The following is a 23,799-nucleotide window of genomic DNA, read 5'->3' as shown; positions in this document are numbered from 1 at the left end:
TGGATGAGTGCAAGCGGAGCACCGAGCACGGCAAGTCGGCAGGCAACTTGCCCCGCGAGTCAGTCACGTGCCGGGCGCCACCTCCACCCTCCGGAGTCCAGAAGCCTCTGCCGCCCTCCCACTGGCCGGCGGGCCCCGCGGATGCGGACGGGTCCAGCCAATGGGGCGTCGGCAACTGATCGGATCGCGCCGGCGCGTCGTGTCCACTACCTCCGCGCCGCCCCGGGGCCCACCACGCCCGCTCCCAGCCGCTAGTTAGTAACCAACCCCGCCGCGGATACGCGCCAAAGCCAAACAATTTCTTTCCTTTTTTTTTTCTCCTCCTTCTTCTCTGAAAAAAATTCCTTCTGGTAATTTCGGTGCTCAAGACGCCCATCTCTCCTCTCATCGTCTCTCTCATCCATCCTGTGCCAAAACAAAACGAAAAAATACTCCTGCTGCTGCTGCTGCTAGAGCGATAAGAAAAAAAAAGAAAAGAAAAAGAAAGGAGGGTAAGCTCAGGAACCATCTAGAGACAGCGAGCGGCCCGTGGAGCGGAGCGAGCAAGCCTACTGCGCCGGCGGCGGCGTCCTCCCGAAGCAGAAGCGGTTAGGATCCATCCATCCCGTTCTTGAGTTCTTCTCTCCCCCTTTATTTGCTCGTTTCCTGGACGCGAATTCGGGCGTCGGCTTTGAGGTGGCCCCCGGTGCTGTTCTTGCGTCTTTTGTGTGGTGGGGCTGCGAGTTTTTGAGTTCCCCTCTGTTCTTGGGTCTTAAGAGGCGTTTTCTTTTTTTCCCCTTTCTTTTCTGGTGGTTCTGTGTTCGCTACCTTCTGTTTGATTGGTGTTTGGTGTCCTTGTGGCGATTCTTCATTCTCTCTGTGTCTGAAGGGTGTGTGTGTGTGTGTGTGTGTGGGGGGGGGGGGGGGGGGGGGGGGGGGGGGGGGGAATTGGATCTTTGGTGAAGTTGCTACTACTGTCTGCTGACTTTTTCCTACTGGTGATTTTCTTTGCTTTTGCAGGTTCTGATCCACAGCTCTCGATTCCGGAAGGTGAGAACATGTCCATTCAACTCCCCTGTTTCTTTGTTCTTTCTTGTATAGTTCTACTAGGTCCTTTTGGTGAGATGTATGCACCCCAAGGCAGGCAGGCAGGCAACTGAACGTGGCTGTAGTAGTTTTGTTTAGAATAATTACTGTTGTAGCGACCTGTCTCGGAATATGATTGTTTGTTTAGTTTACAGTTTCTTTCATTTTTTCGGGTAATTCATCTCATTTTCTCTCCTTCTGGTTTGTAGGAGTTGGTCAAGAACTGGGGATCCCGAGTTGAATATGATATCAAATCCGGTGGACTGGTATAGTTTCGGACCCGGATAGAATTTGCAGGGATGCCAGATTGGAGGGTGCGTGAGGTAATCTCTGTTTCATGAATTCCTCCTCTTTTTCTGCCAAAAGTTTCATGAATTTCTTGTTGGACAATTGGACATAGCATCTGCATTTGATACATGAGATTCTTGATGGACAACTGGACATAGCAATCTCACTACTTTTTTTAGCCACTGCATTTGATACATTAGGTTATAACCAATGATGTGGAATGTATTTGTTTGCAACTTAGGAAAAAAAGAAACAATTTAGAAATACCAGTGTCCTTAGATTTAGTGGATGATACCCAAGTTTTTCTAGGCGCTAGGCGAAATCTAGGCGATGACCCCTAGCCTAGCGACTAGTCCAGCCTAGGCTAGCCTAGGCGTTTTGCCAATTTAGTATAATATATAATATATATAGCATAATATATATATTTATATAGCAGAAATCATGAATAATTTAGATAGACATACCTTAGGTCCTTAGTCCTTACTTGTAGTTGATACAGAATAACAGAAGTGATGTTCCTTACTTGTAGTTGATGCAACAATCAACAAATTACAAACATACACATGCAATCAAAGCAATCAGCCAATCAGTATATGCAATCAGATTTCAGATTTCAGAAATCAAAGCAATCAGTATGCCTGTAGGCTGTAGCAATCAACCAATCTGAGTTTCAGAACATGCAATCAGATTTCAGAACAAGCAATCAGATATAATGATATATACATGCAGTACTACAGCAATTCACAGATTCATACTTCAGATTTTAGAAACAGAGGAGAGGAGAGCAGCAGGGAAATAGAGCAGAGCAGTTCAAGGGAGCAGAGCAGAGCAGGGGAGGACATACCTTCGGCTTCGGGCGCTGGGGCTCCGCCTGAGGGAGATGACCGCCGGGGAGGGTACTGGGCGGCGGGGAGTTGGCCGGCGGGGAGGCCCTTCGAGGCTTCGATGCAGGGAGGAGGACGAGCTGGGCGGAGACCGGGGAGGAGTGGAGGAGGACGAGGTCGGAACGGACTGGCGGGCGGGGAGGAGCGTCGGCGCCGGCGGAAGCTGCTTCCCGGCGGAGAGGAGCGTCGCCTGGCAGCGGAATAGCGTCGCGCGCGGCTTCGGTACCCATACGCGGCCTTATCCGTCGCGCGCGTGCGGCAATTTCCCCCCGGCGCCAACCTTTCCCGCGCGCGCTCGCCTGCCGCCGCGTAATATTTTGCGCGCGCTGGGAAACCCGGGCCGACTCGAGTCGATTCCGCGCCGCCTAGGGCTTCTGGGCGCCGCCGAGTCGCGCGGAGGCACCGCCTAGCGCCGCCTAGGCGCTCCCGTCGACTTGAGGGGCGACTACCCCCCTAGTCCAGGCGCCGGGCCGTAGCCTAGCGACTAGGCGCGACTAGGCGCGTCGTAGTCGTCGACTTTCAAAACTTGGGATGATACGATGTGGAAAAATCTGGAAGAACAATAGGTCAGTGTGTGTGAGGATAATTTTATTCAATTCCATATAACCTGCGTAGGTGTACAGGTTAATAAATCAGCCCGCCAGGATTTGGGACTCTGTATATAAGGTTCTTGGTACAATATACATGTTTATTCTCATTTCTATCAACTGATGTAAGAATGAATAATATTTCTATATTCTAGCATTCAAGCTAATTGGGTTATGCTTCAAATTTGTTCCCTGCTTAGTTAGCTTGAATGGCTTAGTTTTATTTATTGGTACTCAGCATCAGTTAGGTAAGCAGGTTAAGCCTTGTGTTGCTTTATGGAAGTGTCGGTGTTTATTTCATTGATGAATTGCGCTTGCCACCCATAATAGATCCACAATTGTTTTTGCTCCGGATATATGAGTGGGGGTTTAGTGGGCTAGCCCCTCATACGTGAAAGTGCCTAGTGTCTGCTTTGGTGAAGTAAGTTGACCAGTGTTTTAAATTTCAATGTTTGATTGACACGCTACAACTGTAGCATTAAATAACTTGATGTTGAACTCTGTAATGGATCATACCCTGGTCACAGTCAGCTGTTGTGTTGGACCTTGTCCACTAACAGTGCTTTGTTATGTTCTCTGGACCCTCGTTTATCTTGGCATTCCATTAGAGATGGCTAAATTTTTCTGCTCTAGGCCTATGACTAATAATGCTTTTACAGTTTGAAGGTAAATTCACTGATGAGTTTGCCCACAGTAATAGCAACGAACATGAAGGTGGAGTTGAGGCTCCTGGTGTCACTAGTAGTAAGAAGTTGAAGCATGCAGTTGCCAGTGAGAAAGTCCAAGGTCCCATCCCCAGAACAAATAGCTCAGATTCACCGAGATTTAATTCAGAGGACATCCAACGTGAGAACAGGATAGTATCCCAGAATATAAACAGTGCCGGTGACTGCATAGGAGACAGCAAAAATGGTTCCAATGCCTTTCCTTCAAGAGAAGAAAATACAGTCGCTGAAACCAGATGTCCAACAGATAACTGGAACTTCTGTCAGTTTGCACTGAGCAATGGTTCGTCCATTCTCAATAACCACAGTGCTCCGCAGGATAGCCTCACTTATGGAGATAATGATCTAAACTACATCGATTGGCCTGGCATTGATAATTTTGAGGATGTCGACACATTATTCAGGTATTCAGAACTTCTAGCTTACTCGTTAAGATCTTAATTTGTATAAACAGGTGATAACTCTATTTATTTTTTCCCTCTTTCTTTTTTTTTTAAAAAAAGGTCGTCTGATTCCACATATGATCAGCAGCAGCTGGAGAATGCAGATGGGTTGTCTTGGATTCCTTCTTCAGATGCTGTTTACTCTTCTGATGTTGCTATGCAGCAAGGGTTTGACTCGTCTTATTCAGATTATGGTATTCTGGATGATCTCTCAGCATTCCAATGCGCAGAAGATAAATCACTACTCTCAGTTGATCCTTCATCAGCTTTATGTGATAATCAATTCAATGATACCTACCTGTTCAATGAGCAAAAGAATGTGAATGGATATGGCGAACAGGCAAGTCAACTGTTCCATTTTCCTTCTGTATTAGTTGACTCAGTATTTATCTTCTACCTTCTTTAATTCTTGTATCTCTTTTGTCCACAATAGATATACCAAGGGGATGTGATGGAGTTGTTGCCCACTGACCAGATATGCAGTGGACATGAAAACATTGATATGGTAATTTCCTAGGGCTATTTAATCATTGAAACAACACTGAATCGTTGTAATCGATGCCTCAGGGGCTTTTTATTAGTTTGGGTTTAGTTTATGGTCTAAGCCCCTTAAATGGACATATAGTTGATTTAATGTTCTATTACAACTGACTGTGATGTGAAAACAGAAATGAAAAGGTAGTTAAGTACAATCATGCTACTTGCTTTGCTATTGCTGTTACTCCCTCCGTTCCAAATTCTAAGTCATTTTAGCTTTTCTGGATGCAGCTATGCACCTAGATATATGCCATGTCTAGATATATAGTAAAAACTATTATCTGGAAAATCTGAAACGACTTATAATTTGGAATGGAGTGAGTATATTTCTATATTTTTGTGCTCCAAGGCCTTTGCTTGTGTAGTTTTGTATTGGGTTTATCACTGGAATGCTTGTTTTTGAGGATGGTTAGTGCATAAGAGGTAGTGCCATAAGGATGGTAGATCATTATGCACATGTTCTTCATTGATTTAATGTCATGGTCCCAGTTGCAGGATGGAAACCAGTATTCATCTGAAAATGCAATTCAAGGTATTGAAGACAAGAAATTCTCTATAGTGTCAACTTCTCAGCTGAGCTCCTCTCAGAATTTACTGAATCAAAGGCACCACTTAGATTCCAGTTCACCAAGCAACATTACTTCTGAGTCCTATCCAGAAAAGTTCGGTCCACCTAGTGGTTCTTTTGCACAAAGGAATTCAAAAGGTAATGTTACAAGCGAAACGTCAGATGGGGTATTTTCTAGTTGTTCTGAACATGTTTGTTTATCTTGTACTCTTCTGGTGTGATTAGCTGATGTGACATTTAACTCTACAAATGCAGCGCAGAAGAAAACTGTGAACATGCAACCAAGACAGCCAACAAATGATAATGTCATGAACAGACATCCTCAAACATTGACAAGAAGAGCTTATCCTTGTGAGAACTATGAAACTGAAAGAAGAGGATTAGGGAAAAGAACTCTGGGGGATCCTCAAGTTACAATGGGTACTTCAATGGTAGTTGATGGCTCATTTGTATCATCTATATCCTCTGATAACTCAGTTGAAGAAAGCAGCTTTCGACAACTGCAGGATGCTGTTAGTCAGGTATCATGGGTTACTAGCTTCCTTTTCTTTTCTTTTAATGTCCCATGAATCAGAAACTCCAGCCTACAGCAGTACAGCCCCTTCATTTTGTTACTGCAAATTCATGCTGCGTTTGCAGATTTTTTTTAACTTTTTTTGGCCTTGCCTTTCTGATTTCTCTAAATGACCATAAATTTGATCAAAGGAGGGACCTTGGTTTTGGTAGAACCAAAGTTCCTGTTTTCATCCTTCCTCTTAGAGGAACTAAACTAGTTCTAATAAACTATGTACCGCAGTATTAAAGTTACTTTGCATGTCTGCTTCAGCTGGATGTGCAAACCAAATTGTGCATTAGAGATGGTTTATACCGATTGGCACGAAGTGCGCAACATAGGCAAGTTTTTCCAAATATGATGAACAGCAATGGAGATAGCCAGGATGTAAAGGATTTGCAGAATGCAGAAACTTCGCGCAAGTATGTCGTTTCTAACAAAGATCTTATCTATACTTACACAAGCATGAATCAGTATCTATGGCTTTGAAAACTGTAATCGTTGGCATTCTCCTTATTGTTTAATTAGAAACTTCACAGTGTTGTCTAAAGGCTCCTAATGCAATGTCTTTCGCACAGCCTGTTATCTCTAAAATATCATTTTGAGATGTTGAACCATGTACCAGAAGAACAATTCCTGACATCTTGGTCCCTAAGATGCTAGTTGATTGAGGTTTAAATATAGCTCTTAATTTGAGTCATGGATTAACCGGTTTGTTGACTGTTTACATGTGTTATTTGTGATGCTATAGTATCTAGTCCGTTATATGTAGTTGCCTGCTTTAAAACAGTAAGTAAGAAATATAAGAAAGGAGGCAGTTGATTATCCTTCCATGGCATGGCACAATGTCTGAAGTTGATACTCGTTACAGTACTCACAATGCAAAGGAGGCGAGAAAATGGCTTTGCCTAAGTGTAGCCTTTCCTTTTTGATGTTTCTGTTTGGCAGGTTCGTCGATCCTCGGAGCATCGAGACGCAGACAAACCCGATCGATCGGTCTATAGCTCTGCTACTTTTCCACCAGTCATCGGACCATGCGGCTGTGGCTGTTGACGATGCCTCATCACTAAAATCCCCTGCTGGTGTATGATTTCCTCCCTTCTGCATTGTATAAATCCATCTGCGGCTATAGCCCTTCGTAAGTATGACGAGGCTTTTTCCACCTTGCAGAACAAACAACACCAGGGCCCTGCTGCTAACCAAGCCCTTATGCCAGCTTCATCGGTGTATTCCTTAGGAGGTCAGGGGATCCCTAAGGATGTACAATCCCTGGACAAGTACTGAATTTATGGCGCTGCTCTCCATGACCTTGTTAAAGCGCCATGATGTGGAGCTTTCAACGTCCGTGATTTTTTTCAATGCAATATTGTTACAGACGTATGGGTTCTAGGCTTATATGTAAAAACAAGCATATTGTGTACCCAGTAGTCTGTAGTCGGTTCCAATCACATTGGTTTTGACATGCTTGTACCCTATTGTTAGATGGCCGCTGTGCTCCCTAGTGAGTGTTGACTCACATTTCTTGTGTAATCTTAAAAAAAATCTTTCTTTCCGTGCATCTCTAGCTGTACCTTTGAACTGATGCACAGGAGTGGATGGATTCGCCCAACAATCATTATACATTTGTTCCATGTTGCTAAGAAATGATTGCATGAGCTAGCTGGCCCTCACTACACCTCATGTGTAGTGGTACCTTCTTTTTTCCGTTGCTGCAAGCCTGTGATCCATCAGCGTGGGTGATGGAGACAGGTGGCCCTGAGCAAACCTTTGCTTGATTATGAGCAAGCAGACTGTGGGTCCAACAAACCATTAGCGTTTGACATTTGCTTGATTAGATGGTAGACTGTGGGCCTAACAATGCATTAGCGGTTGACATTTGCTTGATTAGCTAGTTAGCAGAAGATGGCAGGTATCTCAATCCGATGACTACTGATACCTCGATCCGTGCCATTAATCGCTGGATTGCTTATTCAAAACGTAAATACATTGCTCATTCAAAAGGAAAATACAAAACGATGCTTCCTTCCAGAGTTACAAGGGAAACGAGCTGATTTTTCTTTAATCATCAAATCAACTGGAAGCAAGCATAAACAGACAAGTGGGCTAGGTAGACAACAACTTTATTAGACAACAACTTCATTAGATAACAACACACAACGGATTACAAAACAGGAAGCGAGCACGTGGCCAGTGGCGGACGCACTAGGAAGTTTAATTTAGGAGGCTCGTCTTCAACCTACAATAAAGAGGAACACCTCTAGTTCTCTAGTCTGTTCTTTCTCTTCATTTCTCAAAGTTTGATTTAGGCTCACAGGAACTTCAATGAACTACCAGACTTAGAATTGAGCACTTGAACCCGTTGTGCTGCCACGTTAAATCTAACCCTACGCTTGGGATCCTTTTTAACTTTTAAATTTTTAATCAATATTTTGAAAATAATCTACTTCATTTATTTTAGATCTAACTTTTTTGGTTGCACTATTCCATGCGACGAAAAAATAACATCGTGTGATAATCTGCCACGTTAGTGAATCATAGGGCCGTGACCACCTCTTCAAGTTACATTTTCTCTCCTCAAAAGAAAAGTAAATGGATTAAAATATCACAGAGCTCGACATGTGCGCTACATATATTGCAAACATTCCATTTATGGGGTGTTTGTTTAGTGGAATGATGCGATCCATCACCATCTCACTCTCTAGTTTTTTTTGTTTGGTTTGGATGGCTCCACGATTCTTCAGGGATGGCCTTTTGGAGAAGGTCAGGGGGTCCTTTTATAGGAGAAGATGGAGTAGGGGATAAGACATTGCCAAGTCATCAATCCGCGTCAACTCCCTCAACTACCGTTGGATGAACCGACCTTAAACCACCTTAAAATCAATGGTGTAGATGTTAGAAATGTGCACGAGGCGACTGACACCGTGGAGGCCACCAGAGCAGGTCGACCGACCTACACATGGGGTCGGCCGACCCCCTCTCATGTCGTGTGGGCCTCCCATTCTATCATGTAGGTCTATACTCTGTCCTGGGTGAGTTTTCGCGTGATTGCACATTTGTTGACGTCGGTTCGTTTGCTTGATGTGTATGATGATGGACCCTTTGACATGTTTTCTGGATAAATCAACCTGCATACAAATATTCAATACGTGGGGAATTAGGTAGTTTAAACCTCTACACCTATGTTTGATGTTTGATTTCAAGGATAAATGCAGGTGAAGTTGAGGACTTATTCTTGTGGTAGACACCGTCAAAAACGGGCACCAGCTCCCGCGGCACGGTAGCGGTACTTCGCGGGGTACCCTGGCGTGGTCACGAGCTACTTGGACAGAGGCGGGAAGGGATAAGGAGAGTTGGAAGAAAAGGAAAAAAATAAAAAAAACGGACAAGTGGACCCCACCTATCAGTGGTCCCACTTTTGATGTTCCTAGACCAAATAGAAAATGGACTGGTTCTATCCCTTTTCAACCAAATAGAAATTTCCCATCCCCTCCCCAAAATCAGAGATGGAGTGACTTAGCTTTAAAAAAATTAGAAACATTTTCAAACCAATAAACAAATTAGAAAAACCACTCAAATCTGGCAAAAAGAAAAAAAACGTACAAACACAGACACACCTGATCGATCGGCCTTCGGTCACAGTACCTCTTATATTAACCATAAGACTGCATGAATGTGAAAAGCTAACTGAAATATGTCACTAAAATACATATATCATAAGGTCTAAGCAAGATATAATCAGGTCGTACTTCTAAAATCCAGTTTCCAGTGTACAAGTAAAAACAGATATGGCTTTTACTCCCTAACTTCCTATTTTTTATTCTAGGTAATGTGGTGATAGGCAAACATCACAAGTAAACTAGCACAAAACAACATCACAGGGGTTTGACAGATTGGATATTAGCACACAAGTGCAGAATATTTCTGAACATTTCCATTCACATTGGATATTGGCACACAAGTGCAGAATATTTCTGCACATTTCCATTATAAATAGAACAATATTCTCCGGCATAAGAAGATCATCAAGACAAGCATAGGCAGAACCAAAGACAGTAGTAGCTCTCCAACATAACCAAAACCAAATAGTAGACTCAGCATAAGAAAAATGGAGACAACATCATAGTACCCTGTCCAGCATAGTAGCTAAACTACCTAGTTGAACACAAACATATCTCCCATAGTGACTGGGTCATCTTACGAGACATCTCTCTCATCGCCTTCTTCTCAGAGGAGTGTGGGGATGAACAAGAGGATCGGGGGAGTCGGGACGCCAGGGGGAGCGGGGGGAGTCTGGACGCGAGGGGAGCAGGAGGAGTCAGGACGTCGGGGTAGTAGGGAGAGCCAGGGGACTTGGGGCTCATCCTCTTGCTTGTGGCCTTCTTAGAGAAGTTGCAGAGGAAGTGAACAGGCTTAGTGCATATAAAGAAACAGAAGCCATGCATCATGTCAGCAATTAGTGGTTGATTACATTACAAATAACAAGAAACCTGCAATATTCATCAACTAAAATAGTATGATGTACTGCATGTTACTAGTATAGATATAAATAAAGGACTATGCATAAACAGCACATTGAGCAATCCTGCTTTCTGATTTATACAACACATGTCATGAAGATGATTTGGAAATCAGCAAAAAAAAACAATAGTTTTTAGTCAAATTTGTCTAATTTGTACGCTCAATCCAATTACCTTGAAGTTGGGGTGGTGGTGGATGTCTTTGGGGCTGGATGTCTTGGGGCACTGAGAAGAGGTCCTCAATTTCGTATGACTTATCATTAGATTGGATACTACACACATTTACACATTATTGCTAAAGGATCTAAAGGGCGACAAAGAGAACCATGCAACAGACATCGAAGGTTAGGTTTAATAACTCAAAGCGATGAAGGTTAAGTATAGAGATTTGAGGACACCATACCTAGAGAAAGATCCCGTCTTCTTCGATTCGGTTGGAGGGGTGGCCATCGCGTTGCAGAAAGGAAGGTTAGGTTTAAGAACTCAAAGCGACGAAGGTTAGGTCTACCTTTTGGAAATGTCTATGTCAAATCATTAAGGCTATTCAGTTCCTTAATTACATATTGCAATATCAATGAATTGCAAAAATGCAATGTTCAATATGACTTTTCTCGTTCATGGTTTGATATTCTGGTGTTCTAGGCTCCTAATTAAAGAGGATTGGTTGATAAATATCAACTAATTAATAGACACTTACCAAATTTATGTAACTATTTAATACAAAACTATTTTCTTTAGTCCTCTAAAAATTGATTACATTTGGGTACAATTCTTTAATGCTAGAATACACAATATTACAGGACGGAGGGAGTACATAACATAAAACATCACCAAACAGAGAGGAAGGGAGACGGGAGAGGGAGGCATGGAGAGAGAGCAAGTGAATTATGTCTCCTTCACCTTGCCCTTCCCCTTCTTTTATGGGGGAGGCGGGAGGTGGAGCGCCCCTTCCATCTAGTGCTTTCCACACTTTTTAGGGAGGGAGGTGGTCGATTTCACATATTCCCTCAATGGGGCTTAAATTATAAATAAGCTCCTATATTTTATAGGCATGCCCCTACATGATTACAATGATGCCCTTGGGCTAGTGGTCGATTTCGCATAGTTGGGCTTAAATTACAAACAAACTCCTATTTTACAAATAGGTCTATATGATTACAGTGTTGCCCTTGGGTTGGTTCTATTTATACACTATGGGCACCCTCGATGGTATTAGCTAGTTACTAGCTCTAAGATAACATCTCCAATGTCATTAACTTTTAACACATATCTCATAATATGAGTATCCCTCACATGATCATGAAGTGTGTGTATGAGACTAGCCCTTGATCAAGAGATGGTTTTCTCTCTCTTCTATTAAAATCACTACTACAACAGACATATATCACAGTCAGCTCGGAACCCCCCATTGCAGTAGTTTTTGGCCTCGACAGTAAACACTCGATGGTGATAGTTGAAGTCATCACGGTCTGTTCAGAACGGACTATGATGGCTCATCGACACCGCTGCATTAGTCAATGATCTAACTATAATTGTGATAATTGTCGTCGCCTTGCACCATGACTTGATTGTGTGCAGTGCAGGTTTACCCTCGCCTTCACGTCCGATACATCTGTGATGAGGTGACCGTCGTTTGGGCATCCGAACTGCTTGGGTAATGGTCATGGTCACCATCACATTGCACGACCCGACTATGTTTAGTGCACATTCACCATCGCTTTGACGTCCGACACGTCTATGTCGAGGTGAACATCACCATCACTTGGTTGTATGAACCATCTGTTCAAAGGTCATGATCACTTGTCGCCTTGTAGTATGATTTGACTAGGATGATCGTCTAGTCCGTGTCGGGTTACTAAACGATTCAACAGTGATTCACTTTTCACCAACGGGTATGCAGCGGCGGTGATGACAAAACAGCCAACGACGCTTACAACCGACAGTGACAAAAAACGTATTTGTTAATTCAGCTAGGCCTTAATAGCTTACTGAACACATATATAATCATTACATCCATACATCATGTCCACAAACAAGAACACTTTCTACAATAATAATCCATACTAACATAACAATTGTGTGAACTGATGTACTAACACAAGTGGTACATAGATTGCAGAATAGAGGGACTGCTCCCTATAACCTATAATTTTCTTTTCTTGTTTTGAACTCTCTTTTGTTTTTTGTTTGTAACTCTTGGCTAACATCTTGTTAGTCCTTGAACCCTTTTTGGGTTCTTCCTTTCTTTAATATAATGCCGTCGGGGGGTTAATACCCCATGGTTCCTATTCAAAAAACCACTATTTGTTAGTCACTGGATTGCCGACAACATAGCAAAACCCAACGCACCAGCAAAGGATGAGACTGCGGCAGCAATATGAGATCACAACATCCTGAATGGGGAAGGGCAAGAAGGACGAGGAGGGGTATTCACCGGTGACGCTGGTGAAGTTGTGTTTGCCTTTCTAGCTACTATAGAAGAATCCGATGACAATCTGGGGTAGCTTCTTATGGTACTCAGATTCCAAGATGAGGCAGTTCTAGGAGCGATAGACACACTTGCAGCTGCACATGGACCGGGCGGTGAGGTGGAGGAGGATGAGAACTAAGACATGGTCTATGAGGACAGCCACTTCATTCCTCTTGTTGGGGGCCTTCTCCATCTCAATAAGGATCTACTGGTGTCGACACAGAATTTTGTCCCGTGCTGAGGACACCGCAGCAAGCTGGAAGGGTCCGCTCGATGGAGCAGATCCGCCTAGCTTCAGTGCAGGGGTGGTCGATCCTGTGCAATCCTCCCAAGGCGTGCCAGTCAATTTGACTCTGCAATTGACAAGGAGAGAAAGTTCATCAGTAATTAAGGACAGAACTTGCCGGTGCTGCCAGATAGTCCCGAATGTACGACTGTGAGAGCCGATATGAAAGGATTTCAGTATATTCATGAGAATAAGTCAGTTAGAGCTCATGGGGTCGTGTGAAGAGAATCAGTTATCATTTAGGATAAACATCATTTAAATGAATATTAGTCAATAGCAATAAGATATCAATGATGATCGGTCCATACTGAGCCAATGATTATGAGTAACCGAACTCCTTTTTGTATAAAGAAACAATTCAACATCACTTAATCATTTAATAAAGATAAATCTAATGAACATGTTAGATCTCATCTATCGCCATGACTAGTGGGGCATAAGGCAGAATCATGCAGGCCGTAGAAACAACAATAGACTCGACGACCCTAACTCATTACTAATATCAGTGGGGCATGAGGCAGAATCATGTAGGCCATAATACAATAACAAGATCATGGGGCTAACACAACTTTCAACTTATCTCTACTTCAACGATCTCGTGATGTGAACTGTTCGTGAAAGCATTCGATATCGACTAAACAGCCGATTCATGCATAGCGTATAGTTAAGGTCATGTCTTCTTAGGAACGGATCTATCAACCAACGATCCCCACTCTATGGTGCCAACAGTGGGGTGAGAGGTAGAATCCCATAGGCCATGATGACGGGCCATAAAACGGTTCTAGCTAACCGATAGATCTACTCAAGATCGAACATGCCTTAACCGCACGCTATGCACGATTAAGATTGACGCAAAACAGCCGATAAAAACATAACTCATCGCTTAAGATGTAGATTAGATCAGTTTTAGATTAGCAAACGATGAGTTAAACAAGATATGAGGCCGATCCAGATCAATCTCAATCGGGCAGAGTGATATTGCTGTAATTAGATAAGCAATGAAAGCAATAAGCAATATCGGTAACTTAATGAATCTACCAAAGACTGCCACTCTAAGATAGAGCCGATAACTTGACCCTGATCTAGTTCAAGCAGTGGGGTGTGAGGTAGAATTGCACAGGCCATACTTGAATTAGGCAAGAGTCGATAACTAGTTTATACCAGAGCCGCAGTGGTGGTCGACCGGATCGATGCAGCCATATAAATAGAGGTATAAACCATGATGGTACTTACAACAAGCAGTGGACATCGACCGGATTGATGCAGCCATACTTGCCAAAGAACTCACCGAGATCTACTCTACTCCTACTCCTAAGGGGTGGCCGGAGCCAAAAAAAGTAATTGACTTGTATTTGATTGATTGATTCTCTACAATAGCCGGGGTTTGATATTTATATCCGGAGCCTAAAACGAACCCTACTCGAGTATGACTTAATACAATCTTTGGCATAATGAAAACATTCCTAATTTAAGATAACTTGGACTCTAATCTTTCCCTTTTTGTAGAGTCCAACACGTTTTCATCCTGGCATCGAGCGTAGCCTCCGTCGTTATCTGCTGGCGCTGTTCGAAGAAAGCCGATTCCTAGATTTTGCATCTGAATCAGCTGTTTCTGATTTGCCCGCAACTGATCCCTTGATGATACGATCCTAGGAGCTTCTGGGTCCCTGTGACTCTCCTTCCAAATTTTGGTGTAAACACATGCCCCCCAAGTTTGGGACAAAAGAAATTTTGTTCCAAAATTACCATGTCCGTGCTCCCGATAGGCCTGTAGTCATGGGTAAGGAATCTTGATCTGGGGTCTACTATTCGTCGCCGTCCATATCAACTCATGAGCCCATGCTTCAAAACTTTTTTAGAGCATTATTGCTTCACGGGCATTTTGGATTCATCCTTCCAAGCCGGCTATAAAAATGACTATCCGACCTTGGTGAGAGCAAACTCAATGATTCAGCCATGTTCTACTTCTATCTGCCTCCTCGGGTGTTTCTGATCCCACTAGATCCTCCGTGGTTTATCATTTTGCTATGTAGATCTTGAGCGGTTAGGAGAATTCTTATGCATAGGGTGATTGTGTCGCTCATTCTAGCGCCTTATCGAGCAAGAGAATCAGCTACTGCGGCTAGAAGAAGTCTTGTGATATCACCTGTGTCTTCTCACCATGCTCGCAGAGCTATTCTAGTGTTTACAAGGGCTAAAATACGTGGACACCTTTCCCTTGTCCATTCCGCTAAACGCCCACCGGGAAAGCTACTAGCTTCTTCCCCATAGTTTCCCGATTTACCAAGAAATCAGCTGATCACATGCTAGGCGAGCGGTTTTCCCTCTTCTTGGGTACAACGGGCCGATGTCGATTTGTGTCATGATGACCTTTGGCCTGACAGGGTTCAGGCTCCCTTCAATCCAAAGAAGCCTTGATAGGTTGATCTCTGGTCAATCTTTGAATCTATTTCTGATATTTCGCAATTTTGGGGGAGCAATGGGCCTGAGTCTGCTATCTCTTCGTTATCCGTCCCCTGAATTCCTAGGGGTGCCATTCCGCTTTCGTCTCTGATTTCCATTCCACAACTTCGGCGAGAGCTATCTCCTCACCTTCCTAGGCCATATATATATGGGCCATGATTACAGATCTAACAACAACCCGCTTCGCCTCAAATCTTTGGTATCCCTTAGTACAGCTCCTGCTTTTCCATAGGTTCAAGATCATGGAGAACATTAAGAGATCTACTGAGGAGGCTCTTAATGAGCCCGCATCATCACGCCAGCGCCTTCATCGCCAAGAAAGTGCATCTTGCAATGCTTCCATAGTTCCATAGCAGATGACGACTCTGCCTAGCCCCTAGGGTCGTCCTTGGCACCAATTTGTCGCTGGCTCCTGAGAGATAACGATGACCTGATCGTCTCCATTGGCCGGACTGGTGAGAAACTTGCTGACTGCCTTTCTATTGTGGAATCGGCTCTGGCCATAATTCAGGGCCGATCACCTCCTGAGGCCAACCCGGTGCGGGAGAGGCTTGCCAAAGCTGAAGTAAGAATTTTTGGTGAGATATTTACCATGAGTTTCTGTTTCTCCCTCACTTCACCTCCAGGATTCTTGATCATTCCTTTCTTGAATCTCTTAGATTTAATTGCTTAGTTGGAGAGTCTCTGGTCAGTTGTAGATCATGCGGCGGGATCTGTTAATGCTAGGGGTGCCGCTCCAGTGATTCGCTTGCATGACATTCCAAATCACGTTAGGGAGGTCACCGTCCACGGTGTTTGTCATGGTGCAGCTATAGCGTTAGCTGCTGCCCAAGTCCGTTCGGGCCAAGATCACCGGCTCCTTCCCCATGACTTTCTGGATGTAGCGTATCCTAGGGAACATGAGCGCTTGGTTGAGGATTTTATGAATGTAGCCAATTCTATAGCTTTCAATACTCTGGCTGATGATGTAGTAAGCAAAGTATTCTCTGGCCCATAGCTTGTAATAGGCGATGTTTAGCAAATAACTTCCCCGTCTTGAGTGATTTTCTTTTGCTTCATGATTTGTATACATCGCTTTGTCTGTGTTTGCCTCGCTTCTATAGGCGATACATCGTATCGGCTCTTACCCCCTTGGGTCCATTTTTGTGCTGGAGGTGATATCTTTCCGACATCGGCTATTAAAAGTCATCGACCGAATCAAATCCCTTGTTAAGTATTGATCCAAACGCTAGGATAATATTTCTTCAAATATTTCCCATTGATTGCTCGGCCAAATTCTTCCTTTCCATTCAGTGTTTCCAAAATGTAAGCATTACTAGGTGCACAACGTTTGATTCGATAAGGTCCTTCCCAGTTGGGCGACCATTTGCTGAATTTATTATCCTTTGACCCGATCGACAATTTCACTTTCTAGACCAAGTCTCCTTCAAAGAATTGCTTAACCTTAACCTTTTTATTGTAATATTTTGCAACCCTCAACTTATTGGCTTTGATGTTTTCGAGAGCATGCATCCGAAGGCAACTCAAGTCCTCCAAGTTGTCTATCATGAGATTCTTGTATACTTCTGTCGACAAATCATTCTGCAGTGTGACGTGCCTTGATCCCATCTAAACTTCCCAAGGAAGAACTACATTATGGCCATACACAAGTTCGTAGGGTGATGCTTTAATTGACCCATGGCAGGCCATCCTATATGCCCACAACGCCTCACTTAGCGTCAAATGCCACTTCCTTGGCTGTTCCTCAATCTTCTTCTTGATCAACTTGATCATAATCTGGTTGGATGCCTCTGCCTAGCCATTAGCCTAAGCATAGTAAGGAGAGGAATTTAGTAGCTTGATACCCATACTAGCAGCAAAGTCCCCAAATTCTTCTGATGTGAACATTGACCCTTGATCGGTAGTTATAGTTTGAGGGATCCCAAAACGATATACAATGTGTTCTCTGACAAAATTGATCATGTCCTTTGAGGTTACCGTCTTCAAAGGAATTGCCTTGACCCATTTGGTGAAGTAATCTATTGCTACCAATATAAATTTATGCCCTTTGCTCGAAGGCGGAAAAATCTGGCCGATCAGATCAACTCCCCAACCTCGAAACGACCATGGCTTAATTATTGGATTCATGGCCGATGCAGGCGATCTCTGGACATTGCCAAAGCATTGATAATCCTGGCACCCCTTATAATATTCAAAACAATCTTCCAGCATCATTGGCCAAAAATATCTGGCTCTACGGATAATCCATTTCATCTTATAAGCCGATTGATGAGCTCCACATATCCCTTCATGCACTTCTCCCATCAATACCTTAGCTTCTTCTTGGTTTAAGCATTTGAGCAACACTCCGTTGACTATTTTATAATATAACTGCTCATCCAACAAAACATATTTAGTCAACTTATACCTTAGCTTCCTAGTAACTTTCTGAGACGGATCCCTAAGGTAATTGGCTATTTCAACTCTCCAATCATCAATTGAGGCTTCACTACTCAATATTTCCTGAAATACTCGATACCATGATGCACTCTGAGCCAGATGGTTAGCTTCTTGGTTTTGCGCTCTCGGGATATGTTGGAAAGAGACGTGAAGAAACCCCTTGATTAAATTTTGGCAGCCATCATAGTATTCTTTCAAAGTCTCTTCTTTGCACTCATATAGGCCGATCAACTGATTAATAATTAACTGTGAATCTCCAAATACCTCAATTGCTTCGGCCTTTACTTCGTGGAGAAGTTGAAGTCCTTTGAGAATAGCCTCATACTCCGCTTGATTGTTAGTAACCATTGGTTCAGTTGGGAAAGCAAACTCAAAGCTTGCCCCCCCCCGAGGCGAAACGATAACAATACCAATGCCACCACCCTGCTTGCATGATGATCCATCAAAGAACAGTGTCCAGGGCATCGACTCTGCATAACTAATGCTTGGCTTGTGATGCTGAGTGATAAAATCGGCCATTACCTGTCCTTTGACTGCTTTAGCCAATTCGTACTTCAAGTCGAATTCCGATAACACAAGAATCCACTTTCCCATTCTTCCATTTAGTATTGGCATTGATAACATGTGCTTAACCACATCATCCTTGGAAACAACCGTGCACTCGACCGATAATAAGTAGTGTCATAATTTAGTGCAAGAGAAATATAAACATAAGCATAACCTTTCGGTGGGAGAATATCTTGTTTCTGGATCCAGTAGCCTCCTACTTAGATAGAAAACAACCCTCTCTTTTCCTTCGAATTCTTGCATCAGGGCCGATCCAATTGTCTTGTCGTCAGCTAATATGTACAACTTAAATGACTTACCTTGCTGAGGAGGGACCAGCATGGGTGGACACTTCATATATTCTTTTATTTCTTCAAACGCCTTCTGTTGTATGTCACCCCACATGAATTCTTGATTACTTTTCAATCTCAGCAAGGGAGAAAATGGTAGGATCCTTCCCGACAAATTTGAAATGAATCTTCTGATGAAATTAATCTTTCCTAGCAGAGACTGTAACTCTATTTTGGTGGTTGGGGGAACCGCTTCATCAATTGCCTTTACACTTTTCTGACCAACTTTGATTCCTCTTTCATGAACCATGAATCCCAAAAATTGTCCGGCTGATACTCCAAAAGCACACTTGTTAGGATTCATCTTTAAACCATGCTTCCTCATGCATTCCAAGGTTTCTCGCAAGTCAGCTTGGTGTTCTTTGTATCCCTTGGATTTTACCATCACATCATCGATGTAAATCTCAACAATCCTACCGATCAACTTATGGAAAATGTAATTCATTGCCTTTGATAAGTTGCACTGGCATTCTTCAAACCAAAGGTCATTATGACCCATTCAAATAGACCGATTGTGTCGGGGCACCTGAAAGCGGTCTTTGCTATGTCTTCCTCAGCCATGAAAATTTGGTTATATCCCGCAGTACCGTCCATGAAGCTAATAACCTTGTGTCCGGTTGCTGCATCCACTAACATATCAGCTATCGGCATTGATAACCATCCATAGGTGTGGCTCTATTCAGATCCCTGAAATTAATGCAAACCCTCAATTTCCCATTCTTCTTATATATAGGGACAACATTCGATATCCACTCCACATATCAACACGAATAAATCTTGCTTTTAGCAACCTTTCAGTCTCCTTTTTGATATCATCAAGCACGTTCGGGTTGAATCTCCTTGGAGCTTGTTTAAACGGCCGATGTCCAGGTTTGATTGGCAACCGATGTTCGATAATCGATCGGTCCAAACCAGGCATCTCATAGTATTCCCAAGCAAAGCAATCTTTGAATTCCTTTAATAAACCAATCAATTCTCGTTTGTACTCGGGATCCAACTTAGCACTTACATACGTCGGCCTAGGTTTATCTCCAGAACCAATATCTATCTCTTCTAATTCATCGGCCAACGTGAAGCCCTGTCCTAGTTTGCCATTTGTGCCATCTATTGGATTATCCAAATTCTCAAAGATGACTGCTTGGATCGGCTGTTGGCTTTCACCATTGACTCTGAATTCTGACGGCAACAGAAAAACCATTTGGATATTAGCTGATGGTTGCTTTCTATCGGCTATTTGCTTGGTACGCCACACTTGAGTTTTACCGGGTGCCTGAGCCTGTTCCATCTCTCTATTCCTTAGGCGCTACACCCTCCTCTTTTGGTTTCTCGTCAAATCTCCTAGGCACCACTGGCCTTCCTGCCATGTCTATCTTCTTTCAATGCCTTCCTCTTCATGATCAGCCCAGTCCTGTCCAATGACTCTTTTTCCCAACCGATCATGAACACTTTCATTTTTAAGCGTCGATCTATGTTGTTATGATGATATGCATCATGAGCATGGATAGACCGGCGGTTGGTTCGAGATTGCCTATACTCTCGATATTGATTGCTACATTCTAGATAGTCGTGTCTGGTAGGCAACTTGAAACCTTCATTCCAGCAATGCCTAAAGAAGGGACAATTCCAATGTAATTTAGCTTGTTCCCTTTCATACCTCTCTTCTTCTAATTGATGCTGGTATACTTGATCTTTTAACCAACGTTAATAATCCTTTTTCTTCTACCACTGCCATTTATTCAGCAGAATCTGAGATGTGACCCATGGCTTTGATGTCTCTGCTTTCGACATCTTCCTCTACTCATATCGGCTCTTTTGTTCAGCACGACGTCTTCTAATCTCTCTGTACTCATTAGCCGATATTTGCATTTTGGGATCGACTGTACCAGCTTCTGTCGATTTGGTCGATGTTAGGACCTTGGTTTTTCCTTCGAACAGCCCAGCATCAATCATGTTCTGATCTCCTAGGAAAGGATTATCATTGACTTTCATCTTTTGAGGTGTATCAAATTTGAGCCTCCCTTGCTGAATAGCTCTCTGTATATGCTGCCTGAAGATTCTGCATTCATTAGTGGAATGAGAAGTAGCGTTATGGAACTTGCAGAATTTCTTATTCTTCAACTGATCAGGGGGCAACATGACATGACCATCAGGCAACTTGATCTACCCCTTCTCAAGCAAGAAATCGAAGAGCTTATCCGATTTGGTAACATCAAAGTCATAACTCTCCTCAACTCCTCTTCCCCAAGGATTTGGCACCATCACTGTCTTCTCGCCCCAATTCCATTCAGCTACAACAACCTCTTCTTCTTCATCTTCATAGCCATCATCGACTGAATATGGATCGTAAGCTTCGGCCACTGAGGTACTCTTCTAGAATTGGGTATCTCTGCGTATGCTCTAGAATTGGCTATTAAGTGCTGCCACTCGTTGAACCAATTGACCCAAGTTGTCAAATTCTTGTCCTAGCAGCTTTTCTTTCCACATTGGCAGCATTCCTTAGACGGCTAAAGCAGCTAGTTGATCATCGGCAATGAGAAACATAGATTCTTAGTCTCTTAGAATCTCTAAAGAAATTCAGTGCCCGATTCATTAGTCCTCTGTCTCATGGTTGTCAAATCGGTTATTTTCTTCTCTCCAGTCCCAGTGTAAAAATATGTATGAAACTTCTTCTCTAGGTCAGCCCAATTGACAATGGAGTTGACTGGTAGTGACGAGAACCAAGTGAAGGCTGGCCCTAACAGGGACAAGGAGAAGAAACGAACTCGATGGGAATCCTCAACTGACGCTTCACCCAATTGTGTAAGATACCGACTGACATGTTCTATTGTGCTTGTACCGTCTTGTCTAGTGAACTTGGTGAATTCTAGGAGCCTATAATTTGTAGGAAGGGTGATCAAATCATACCATTCTAGATATGAGCGTTTGTATAAAAAAGTCATTCCTTTTGGCTTCAGACCAAACTAATTCTTCATCATCTCGGTCACCTTGAGCAGCAACTCGTTAGCTTGCGGATTTGGATTTCTCGGTACTTGCTGACCCATCTATGGATTGAAATCCCACGTGCCTTGATATCCTAGATTTGGTATCATGTGGAGGGTGTTATAATCCATGCTATAATGATAGCCTTGTGGAATCTTAATCTGTTGGGTCCTTTGCTGGCTTGCTGCTTGAAGTCTCTGATTATAAACATAAGGATCTATATCTCTACGGATCCTCTGAATGGATGGTGCTATCTTCTGAGCCAACGACAGTATGTGGCCTGATGTGCCAAAATTGATCATCTAGTTTTGACTTTGCCCCGCCGGCTGCTGCACATGATGTACTGATGGTCTAGGATTGTATTGTATCTGATTTGTAGCAGTACCCAGAGTTTGTTCATATGAACCTTGAAGCATCTGGACGCCACCAATACCAGTTGGTGCTGCTTCTTGAGGACTAGTACCAACTTGATTAGTCCCTTGGGTTAACGGACCTAGAATATTATAACAAGTTGATCCAACCTGACCAACTGGAATTCCATGAATCGCCTCTTTCATGGCGTCGTGAAATGCGTCAACGAAAGCTTCATTGCGGCTTGATAGAGCATCACGAATAGACTTGTCTATGGCTTCCGTAAAGAAACGCCTTTCTTCAACTTCCACTGTATCTGTCTGTCCGTGCAGTAGAACTCTTGGTAGTGGAAATTTCTGAATAATTATGCTGTCATGTGTTTTGGTGTAGGACAACAAACACTTCTTCTGAAATTCTTCTGTAGCTTTGTTGATGGTATCCTTATCTTCATCAGGTAGGTCTTCATAATGTACCATAAGGATGTTGTCATTGTTATGAACCGCCATGATGATTGTGGTGTCCCACCGGACGTGCCAGAAACGTGTGTCGACACAGAATTTTGTCCCATGCCAAGAACACACGCAGCAAGCCGGAAGGGTCCGCTCGATGGAGCAGATTCACCTAGCTTCAGCACAGGGGTGGTCGATCCTACGCAATCCTCTCGAGGCATGCCAGTCAATTTGACCCTGCAATTGACAAGGAGAGAAAGTTCATCAGTAATTAAGGGCGGAACTTGCTGGTGTTGCTAGACAGCCCTGAATATACGGCTGTGAGAGCTGATATGAAAGGAAATCGGCTAAATAGCCGATTCCAGTATATTCATGAGAATAAGTCAGTTAGAGCTCATGGGGTCGTGTGAAGAGAATCGGTTATCATTCAGGATAAATATCATTTAAATGAATATTAGTCAATGGCAATAAGATATCAATGATGATCGGTCCATACTGAGCCAATGATTACGAGTAACTGAACTCCTTTTTGTATAAAGAAACAATTCAACATCACTTAATCATTTAATAAAGATAAATCTAATGAACATGTTAGATCTCATCTATCACCATGACTAGTGGGGCATGAGGCAGAATCATGCAGACCATAGAAACAACAATAGACTCGACGACCCTAACTCATTACTAATATCAGTGGGGCATGAGGCAGAATCATGCAGGACATATTACAATAACAAGATCATGGGGCTAACACATCTTTCAACTTATCTCTACTTCAACAATCTCGTGATGTGAACTGTTCGTGAAAGCATTCGATATCAGCTAAACAGCCGATTCATACATAGCGCATAGTTAAGGTCATGTCTTCTCAGGAACGGATCTATCAACCAATGATCCCCACTCCACGGTGCCAATAGTGGGGTGAGAGGCAAAATCTCACAGGCCATGATGACGGGCCATAAAATGGTTCTCGCTAACTGATAGATCTACTCAAGATCGAACATGCCTTAACCGCACGCTATGCACGATTAAGATTGATGCAAAACAGCCGATAAAGCTATAGAAGAATTTTAGAACAAGTGTTTGTTGTCCTACACCAAGACACGTGACAATAAAGTTGTTTAGAAATATCTACTACCAAGAGTTCTGTTGCATGGGTAGACAGATGTAGATGAAGCTAAAGACAGGCGTTTCTTCGTAGAGGCTGTAAACAAATCTATTCATGATGCCATATTGAACCATAATGATGTTTTCTTGAACACATTCCACAACACCATGAAAGAGGTGTTTTATGGATAT

General features: G+C 43.1%; 1 protein-coding gene across 2 annotated transcripts; it reads left to right on the top strand.

Moving 5' to 3' along the window:
• The first annotated feature begins 290 nt into the window (after positions 1-290).
• Positions 291-7,294, top strand: LOC136530606 (protein LNK1-like). 2 transcript variants are annotated; one of them, XM_066523341.1, is made up of 11 exons: positions 291-587; positions 1,000-1,029; positions 1,275-1,388; positions 3,484-3,953; positions 4,053-4,332; positions 4,426-4,497; positions 5,025-5,235; positions 5,353-5,618; positions 5,924-6,072; positions 6,599-6,734; positions 6,821-7,294. In XM_066523341.1, exons 3-11 carry the CDS (start codon positions 1,365-1,367, stop codon positions 6,932-6,934), a joined length of 1,722 nt encoding a protein of 573 aa, XP_066379438.1. In that variant the 5' UTR covers positions 291-587; positions 1,000-1,029; positions 1,275-1,364; the 3' UTR covers positions 6,935-7,294. The 2 variants fall into 2 exon arrangements, with proteins under 2 accessions (XP_066379438.1, XP_066379432.1); XM_066523335.1 differs by having other exon boundaries at positions 292-587; positions 5,019-5,235.
• The last annotated feature ends 16,505 nt before the right edge of the window (positions 7,295-23,799 follow it).

Source organism: Miscanthus floridulus, chromosome 2 (genome assembly GCF_019320115.1).
Source record: "Miscanthus floridulus cultivar M001 chromosome 2, ASM1932011v1, whole genome shotgun sequence".
NCBI classification, from domain to species: Eukaryota; Viridiplantae; Streptophyta; class Magnoliopsida; order Poales; family Poaceae; genus Miscanthus; species Miscanthus floridulus.
The sequence above is the reverse complement of the archived record's forward strand: the minus strand, read 5'-3'. Positions and strand labels throughout refer to the sequence as shown.